General features: G+C 32.0%; 1 protein-coding gene across 1 annotated transcript; it reads right to left on the bottom strand.

The window, feature by feature from the left end:
- Window positions 1-8,004: 8,004 nt before the first annotated feature.
- Window positions 8,005-9,010, bottom strand: LOC129915113 (uncharacterized). Its single transcript, XM_055994577.1, has 2 exons — window positions 8,306-9,010; window positions 8,005-8,100 (listed from the first exon to the last, which is right to left on the bottom strand). The coding sequence occupies exons 1-2, from the start codon at window positions 8,912-8,914 to the stop codon at window positions 8,005-8,007; spliced, it is 705 nt and encodes a 234-aa protein (XP_055850552.1). The 5' UTR covers window positions 8,915-9,010.
- Between the last annotated feature and the right edge of the window lie 251 nt (window positions 9,011-9,261).

Genomic DNA, 9,261 nt, shown 5'->3' with positions numbered 1-9,261 from the left:
TATAAAATAAACGATCGATGTTATTACTATAATAAGGTTTAAGTGTTGTCTGCGAGAAGCACTCAAAAACTAATACTCTATTAAATCTCATTAAATCTCTTGAACTTAATTCTTTCGTATCGTGAAGAAAGTAGATACTTCTTGAAATATTCTCCTTTATATAAGAAAAGGCCGTGTGTTTACGCTGTAAATTGTTGAGCATTCTTTTTTTAAGAAAAATGTTCCACGTTCGCCACAGTGACCGATTGAGTATTCCAGGTATCAATTTAGTTCGTATAAGGTCCTGTGTTTCTGTTTTGATAAGTCTTCCCAAGTAACAATTTAGCTTTCATAAGGTTCAATGCAAGCTATTTTTTGGCTTACTACTTACAAGAAGGACAGGTCTTATACAAATCATTTTGGCGCATTTTACCGAAATTGCATAGGACTTTCCTTCACAGGTAATCCACAAGCTAATAGCTTGTGACAAACAGCTTAATAATGGCCTTACGGAGGTCTTCCGGCAGATGGTTTATCTAATGCACAAACCGGATTACTTGCGTAGGATGTTATTATAAGGCCTTATAGAAGTTGTTATAAGATGTTGAATTTATGCATAAAAAAAAAAGAATTTATTGAATTATATTTCATTATTTTTGTTTTCTTTAAAATTTTGTCTATTTTGCATTTTCTACTTTTTATTTTATTTTATTTTATTTATTTTGATTTTTTTCTTGGTTTTTGGAAATTCCACTGCTTTTTCTGTTGTTCTCAAATGATGAGAATATTATTTTAATTGAAAAAGAACACGTTTTTTATTTTCACATGGCTCGGCCAGGAATTGATCCCACGTACCTCTGCATATCAAGCCAGCACCTTACCAGTAGACCATGCTCGAATATTAAAGATGAGTGGAAAATAGGGAGCTAATTGAAACCTCACATTGAAATGCAATTTTTATCTAATGTGTTACAAACATTGCATATCTGCAGGATAAAAACTTTGCATACTTACAGGTGGAAAATATTGCATACTTACATGATGAAAACATTGCATACCTCTTGGAACAGGTCTTATACACGCCTTCTGTCACTTGAAAATACAAGGCTTCTTTAGAACACTTCTAGATAGCCTTAAGCAGACCTCCTTTAATTTGGTATACTCTTAAGGCCCCTTCCCAAAGTTTTTAATTATCCAAAAATCAAGTTCTTTATAGTTTATAGGCCCAGTGAAAAACTCTTTGAACTAAAGTTAAAGCCCAAAATCAAAACTACCGAATTTAACGCACGGTCTTCACTACAAAAATAACAAGGTTAGTCGACTATAGGGTTAGCTTGTACAATAGGCACAACGGAAAAATTCAATTTGTAAGCAAAATAAGTCTTGTTTGGAAGTGGTTAATTGCAAGTATGCAAACATTTTTTTCTTTTTTGAAGAAATATTTCTGTATCTACCCAAAAAAAAAAAAAAAATTCGGGAACTTATTACAGAAGTTTAAGGTCATACCTAACAATAATCCTAGGCACCACCGTTTGCAAAAAAAAATCAAAGTTCCAACCAGATTTTCGACAATGAGCTATAATTAGCACAGGACTCACTGACATTTTTGAGAACACCACAAAATAAAAGGTTATTTTCAATTAATCCTTCAAAAACAATTTTAATAAAAACAAACAATGTATATTTATGTAGTATCCTACGGTGACCATCCGTCCCGTATTTCTACAGCTTGTCCCGGGTTTTTATTTAAGAAAACCGGGACGTATAAGTGTCCCGTATTTTGTAATTTGTCCCGTGATTGTCCCGTATTTACACATTCTCTGATTTTTGTATTCAATATTTTAAAAACTTTGTACGGAAAACAAGAAAACAGTGGTTGGAAATTAAAATTTTTCTTGTACGCTGCTGAAGCAAAACGAAAAATTTTCTAAGTCTCCAAAGTAAAAAAAAAAACAATTAAAAACTCTCCATATATTCTAGCACAGGTAAGAACAGAGCCGGTTTTAGGGGGGGGGGCAGCCTGGGCCATCGCCCAGGGGCGCAAGAATTGAGGGGCGCCGCAGGCGCCCCAAACTTTTACAAAAGTTATATAAATAACGAAGTCTTTCCAATCGATGTTTTATTTTTTTTTAACATTCACAAAGGCGCCCCAATTTTTTTCTATTTTACATTTTCAACGGCGCTCGTATTGTTTGTCCTAAACTTTTTGAAGAATAAAGGCGCCCCCCAATTTTGGGTTAATTTATTTGGCTTCCGGAAGGACAATGGTGTCCAAAATCTTCGTTCATCTTTGAAGAACAAGGCGCCCCAATTTCTTTTGAAAGACTAAAGCAATCCTAATATTCCTCCTACCAATTTAATTTTTGCAAAGGTGCCCCTATAATAATGAATAAGGAAAGAGAAGGGAGTCGGACAGAATCCCGAAATTAAAAATCCAGAAAGCCCAAAATCCAGAATACCCTAAATTCCGAAAACCCAAAAACACAAAATCCCGAAAACCCACAATCCCAAAATCCCGAAAACCCAAAATCCAGAAGTGCCAAAAATTGACAGCTTCTCCATTTCTCATAAAAACTACGTTTGTCATAAAAACTACGTTTTTTGTGAGAATAAAAAAATAGGTCTGTTCGTTGTTCCCCCCTCTAGGGCACTCTAAGTCATTTCAATTAACTGTGAAAAAAATCAGAGTTTCTCGGGTTTTCATTTTACATCGAACACCTCAGAGCTTTAGTTTCATCAGCGAACATCGAACACGGAGGAAATAACTCTGGTTGAAAAAGGAGCTACAAAAAACGCTTGACAACGAATTCGGAGCGATCCAGAGTGCCCTAGAGCTTACAACGAACAAACCTTATACTTATAAAGGTATGTTGTTTTCGATTGGCCGCCCGGAAGCGCCTGGAATCATTAAGAAGCGTGCTGCAAGTTTTTTATTCTCCTAGTGAAAAAACAAAAACAAAATATTTGATTTTTCACCAATACAGATATTAAATTTTAGAATTGGGTGGAAGCGATTCAAAGCTTTTTATTGGATTTCAGAATGAGTGAATCATTGATACCAATTGAAAACGACATTAATGTACCTAGTTAAAAAAGTTTTTGAAAAAATATTGTTCAAATAAAACCAACTGTACCTAATCTTTAAATGTGTTTAAACAAAAAAGTCAGAGATAAAGGTAGTCTTGTCAATTGAGCCTAAATGACATGAATAATTAATTTTTTTTTTAAGTTAACCTTTTTAAGTTAATACACTGCACATTTTTAATAAATGCATTAACAAGAGAGGTAAGACATAATCTGCTATTGCTTTTTTTCGTGATTTTAAAAAATTGTTTTTAGATGAATTTTTTTTTAGAGGCGCCACTTGCAATCTTGCCCAGGGGCGCCGGTAGTGCTTAAACCGGCACTGGGTAAGAATTTCGTTGCCTAAGCTGCGTACTGTGCAACGAAAAGCAAAATTTTCGTTCACGATTTCGTTGTGCTGGTTTTGTATGAAAATTTTCGTTTTGCCTCTAGACTAGGCTTTAGTTTTTTTTAAATGTTCGTCAATTATTTAGTTCCAGCTTCTGTTTGTCAGGTTGTCACACCAGGAAAAATGTTTTCGAATAAAGAACAACATAATGGAAGAGTAAAGAACCCATAAGTTTCAAAACTTTTAAGGACATGTTAAGGCTTGGCCACACCGGAGTGTATGCGGTAGAGGTACGGGTAGCGGTAACGATATTTGTATGAAAAAAATTCCACATCTGAACGTTGATATGTCAGTTTGGAATTTTTTTCATACAAGTACCGTTACCTCTACCCGTACTTCTACCGCATACCCTCCAGTGTGGCCAAGCCTTTAAAAGTTGTCTTAAGGTACAATTTCAAAACCATTTTTTAAATAAAAATGTTAAAAACAGCTCTCCCGATTTTGATTAAAAAAATATTTTTTTAGAAGTTATTAACAGACATTATTAAAAAACCATTTTTTATCCGTCCCGGGTTCGGCTTTCAGAAATATGGTCACCGTAAGTATCCATCATATTCCAGAATTTCCTTTCCTTTTCTGAGTAGGAGAGTGAAACAACAAAGTTAGAACGCATTTGCTTTATGAAAAAATGGTTTCTTTTGATGATTTTACTACATATTTATGTAACTGTCACATACGAAAGAATGAGTGAAGGGTAATGTTTTGGATGGATGGATGTATTGTTGCAACCGCAAAATTTGAAAGGGATAAAATGTCAAGATTCACATTTTACAAATTTCACTTGAAGAGCAAGATTGTGGTCAGTGTACCTGTACATGACTGACATTGAATCTGAATAATCCAGACGCATTCTATTCTATTGTTTTGAGGTTTATACGTTGAAATGAAATTCAATGGTCAAAAGTTAAGATTGTTCCTTAACCAAAATTCATAAACAGTGTTTTATTCAAAAGAGCAATTTATTTTCTGGTTTTCATTTTCTATGAGAACTTTATTTTTATTTTATTTTTATAAATTAATTCCTAGCCTTTCATTTATCTTTCGTTTTCATATTGTGAATTATTTTTTGTGAGTTTTGTAAAGGTCAAAGACGACAAATTCAGAAATGAAAACAGAAAACACAAAACACAATGAGTTCTCAAGAAAGTCATTTAATTCGAAAAATAATTAAAAAAATATATTATTGTGGCATACAAAAATTATAATTTCAAATTTTAACAAAGAGAGAAGTTGTGACCTACGCAATTAATTTTGAAATCTACAAAAATGTTGGTATTCCAAGTTTTGTTTTCACTTAATTTTTTTTTTGTTTTTTTTTTGAAAAGCTGAAAAAGAGATATTAGTCCAGTAAAACTACCAAAATATATTTTTAAAATATATCTTAAGAGTAGTAGTTTGGACGTACCTACCGGCTTCATTAGAGTGACCGCAAGAAATCGATTTTCGAAATTTGGTCGTGGGAACCCCATAAAATGTTCCGCCTTTGCAGATTTTTAGATAGCCAAAATTTCAGCTCGATTGGATAACTCTAAATGGTGCCGACACTCGCTCAAAGTATCAAAAATCTCTGTTTTTTTCACTGTTTTTCGAAGAAAATTAGCTCTAGCTCCCAAACAGATCGGGTTATTTTCACTTTTTATATATTTAATTAAAGGTAGTGTTGCTACACATAATTCAAATGCTAAATTTGTTTAGTTTTACCAAAAAAGAAAAATTTTGTCATCAATTTAAATTTTCAGTACTTACCTCAAAAAGAACTGAAGTGCAAACTCGATTTAAAATGAAACTTTTTTTTTAAACTGTTTTATTTAAAAAAACGAAACATTTAACAGAATTCTAAGGCTGTGTGTGAATTGCGTTAAATAGTTAACACTGTGTAAAATTTTTGACACTATTGAGGTGAACAAAAAAAATTCAGCTGTATGGCTTATTGTTTAATATTTTTCTCTGCCTCTTTTCTGCTATGAAACTCCTTTTTAATAAAAAAAAAAAAGAAAACAAAACCATCTGCAAAAAAAATTTAACTCAAATTTGACCAGGTCCCAGAGCCCAATAAATTTTTAACAGCTAAAAATTTTGTATTCAACTCAACAGTGTCAAATATTTTACACTATGTGAACTATTTTACGCAATTCACACACGGCCTAAAAAACAAAAAAAATAACATCGTGTTACATTTCTTATACATAATTAATGAAGTAAATACTAAAAAAATTTAATCAACAGATTTACAAAGTAGTTTTGGAAGCATACAATTTTCGGCACTCACTGACTACTTGAAGTACATATTGTTTTTGTTCCTCATCTTTAGTTAAAAGGTTATTAAAATCCGTTATTAATTTGACTCCTCTTTCTGTCATGTCATTTACGACTTTAAGTGATTGCACTTTTTTAAAGCCTTCTTTAAAATGCGGGTTTTCGGGCCAAAGATTTGGAGGTTCTTTGAGAAAACTTGTGGCTGAATGTCAATGTTTCTTTGTTCACAATATTTTTTAACCCCGCTGTGACAAATTGTTCATCTTCATGTGTCTGTAGCTTTGGATTTACTATTCTGTTGGTTTCCGTTTCACTGGTTTTCAAAATTATGTTGGCCGTTTCTAATTTTTCGCCATCTGGTAAAGTTAGGTCAAAGAACGCCAGACCTGCCTGCTCTGAACTCAAATACCATACAAATACCATACAAATACTCAAATACTAAACAAATTTAGCATCTGAATTATGTGTAACAACACTACCTTTAATTTAATATATAAAAAGTGAAAATAACCCGATTTGTTTGGGAGCTAGAGCTAATTTTCTTCGAAAAACAGTGAAAAAACAGAGATTTTTGATACTTTGAGCGAGTGTCGGCACCATTTAGAGTTATCCAAGCGAGCTGAAATTTTGGCTATCTAAAAATCTGCAAAGGCGGAACATTTTATGGGGTTCCCCCGAAAAAAATTCGACAAAAATTTTTTTCTATGGGAGTTGCGGTCACTCTAGGCTTCATACACGAAATGACCCTTGATTTAGTAAAATTAAATCCTCAATTTTTTACCTTTTTTATTGATTTTAGGTTAGAATTTAAGTCAAAAATAATTTTTAAAATTTTTTAACTATCTTAACTTAATAGAAAATTTAAATTGCTATCAAAAGTGTATTTGAACCATTTCAAAGTTAGGCTTGGTTTTTGAGTTAGTACCACTTTTGGCTGAAGTATTCTTTTATGCCAAGGAAGCGGTCTGCGATCAGACTAACTTAGGCCAACTGCAGTACTGCTGTTCATAAACGTCATTTATGTCGTCAACGTCGGGCAGATTGCCAATATTTTATGGCTGCACAACTTGCAAAGAAGTTTATTTGGCTTTTGGTTCGATTTTTTAATTGTTAAGTAATGTAAATATTGTAAAAAAAAATTGAAAACCAAACATATTAAATAGGGTGGTGCAAAAAATGTTTCTTTTTTAATTTTTCGAAAAATTTAGATTTTTATGACACAGAAAATTTCTAAATCGTGCTCTAAAAATGTTATCTTCTACAGTTGCTTGTGGAATTCGAAAAAATTCAACGTGGATATTATTTTGACCAAATTATCGAAGAGAAAAAGTTTTTGCAGAGAAAGTTTGTAAAACATGGTTTATGAAATGTAATGTAAAATTGAGTAGGTATTTTCGCATCAGGGGGCTCAGAAAAATGGTATATTTTACATTTTTAACCTACCAAAATCGATTTAATTAATTTCAAATGAATCTGTGCACTAAAACTATTTTTTTTTTTTTTTTCAAACGCAAAAAAAAACTTTTTTGAACAACCTAATTAAAATATTTTTTTTCATCGATATAATTTGTTTCAAATGTGAACCACTCGTTTTTTTTATTATGCTATTAAAAGTAGAAGAAAATATGTATTTTTTTCTGAAAGAGAGAAAATATTATTTTGCTTGTTAAACAAAACTCATTCGGTAGTCATTTTTTGTATTTTTTTCTGACGTTTATGAACACTCAGTGACTGCTGAGAATTGTACTTACGGAGGCCTGCAAACATTCTGCAGAATTTGTGTGTTTATTATAAGCCTCCGCAAACTGCAAACTTTCTATCGGCCGACAGTTTAGTCGATCTCTTAATCAGTATGAAAATGAATGAAAGTGCGCAAACTACAACGATTAACAATCGACCGATCAAAAAGTTTGTTTGATCAAAAAAATAGTTTGTTTTGCTACACAATTGCCTTCAAACTAAAATATTTCTTACCCAGCCGACTATTTACTCGCCTGCCTGGCCTGTGCGCACACTAGGAGCCCAACCCGACAAGACTATCGGCCGATATAATATCTGTAATGTGCGGGGGCTCTAATGCAACAGAGCAGAAAGACGATTGTACTAACGCAGATTTCCGACGTTTATGAAAACACCCATACATTTTTAAGCATTCTTACATGTTAAGTAAAAAAAATGTTACACATACACCACAGTGACCGAATAATTTTATACTTTTGAAATCTACAAATATGTTGGTATTCCAAACTACCAAAATATATCTAAAAAAATAGCTTAAAAGGTACCTCTTGGGAATTTTAAAACCACAAAACTCGAACAAAATAACTTTGTTCGTCGTTCGCCATTTTGGACTGAACTGAAAAACATTCAATGAGATTTCTTGAGTTGAATACCTGCTGAGAAAAATTTATATTAGAATTCAAAGACAAACATTATTGAGTTTTATTTTTTTTTTTTTTTTATTTTTATTAAAATAACTCCAAAACTATTATAAAAATAATAGTATATATTTTAATTTTTATTTTTGGTGATGCTGAAAAACAAAAAACCGAGAAGTTTTTAATTAATATGTTTATTTTTTTTAAACATTACAATTACCCCAACGAAACACAAAATATCAATTAGAAACGCCAATTCCAAACACATCCAAATCCACTTCAAGTCTTCAACTTTCAACGGTTCCAATTGCTGTTCAAATCCATAATTTAATTTTTCAATTCGTCCAATATCAATTAACTCATAAAAAGCTCTTCTCATCCAATAATCCAACAATTTAGCTGATTGAGTTTCTAAAATAAGAGTATTTAATATATTTTTATAAATTGAATTTTCATTTATAACAATAGCCGATAATAAATTATCCACCAAACACAATTCATCAGACCATCGAAACAATTGTTGACCAAAGAAATTTTGTTGATTCTTATAAATTTGCCATTTGTCGCTGTTAAGTGTGTAGGCATATTTTGTATTTAAATTATCTCGAAAGTTTACAAAGGTCTTAAAATTTGTTTCGGCTTGAAATAGGTTAGAATATTTCTGTGCAAATAATGGTCTATGTTTGGACAATAAAACATCAATATCATTTTGGAAAGTGTAGATTTTTAAGCCTGATGATTCCAACATATCAAAGGATTTTATAATTTTTTCCCTTGGTGGTTGGGTCATAAATGACTGAAGAAATGCATCGTATGAAGTTACAATCATTATTCCAAGTAAAAAAATCAGCAAATAAATTATTTTTGAGCTATACGAGGCTTTTGGTGATTCAGAAAATGACTGTCCAAGTATTCCTCGAAAACAATCCAAGTTAATGAAGAAAATGTCACTAATCTAAGAACTTTGAAGCAGTTTTAAGTAACATGGATAAAAGTATAAGTATTCCGATTAATATAAGAAAAGAATCCAATTGAAAAACAAAAGCAAACACTTTGTAAATTGGTATTTTCGACTCTATGGGTAGCATCACTCCCCATTTATATATGCGATACGGATACGTAAACCATTCAATTGGGTTTCCTATAGCAGCTGGGCCAGCTGCTAATATATCAAAT

Source organism: Episyrphus balteatus, chromosome 3 (assembly GCF_945859705.1).
Source record: "Episyrphus balteatus chromosome 3, idEpiBalt1.1, whole genome shotgun sequence".
Lineage (NCBI taxonomy): Eukaryota > Metazoa > Arthropoda > Insecta > Diptera > Syrphidae > Episyrphus > Episyrphus balteatus.
The sequence above is the reverse complement of the archived record's forward strand: the minus strand, read 5'-3'. Positions and strand labels throughout refer to the sequence as shown.

What these genes read in the sequence shown, in the direction of transcription:
- LOC129915113 (XM_055994577.1), bottom strand. Translation starts at nt 8,914, where the DNA reads ATGATTGTAACTTCATACGATGCATTTCTTCAGTCATTTATGACCCAA. An exon ending in ATATTTTGTGTTTCGTTGGG is followed by an intron (nt 8,101 to 8,305) that starts GTAATTGTAATG and finishes TTTTCTCAGCAG; the next exon opens with GTATTCAACTCAAGAAATCT.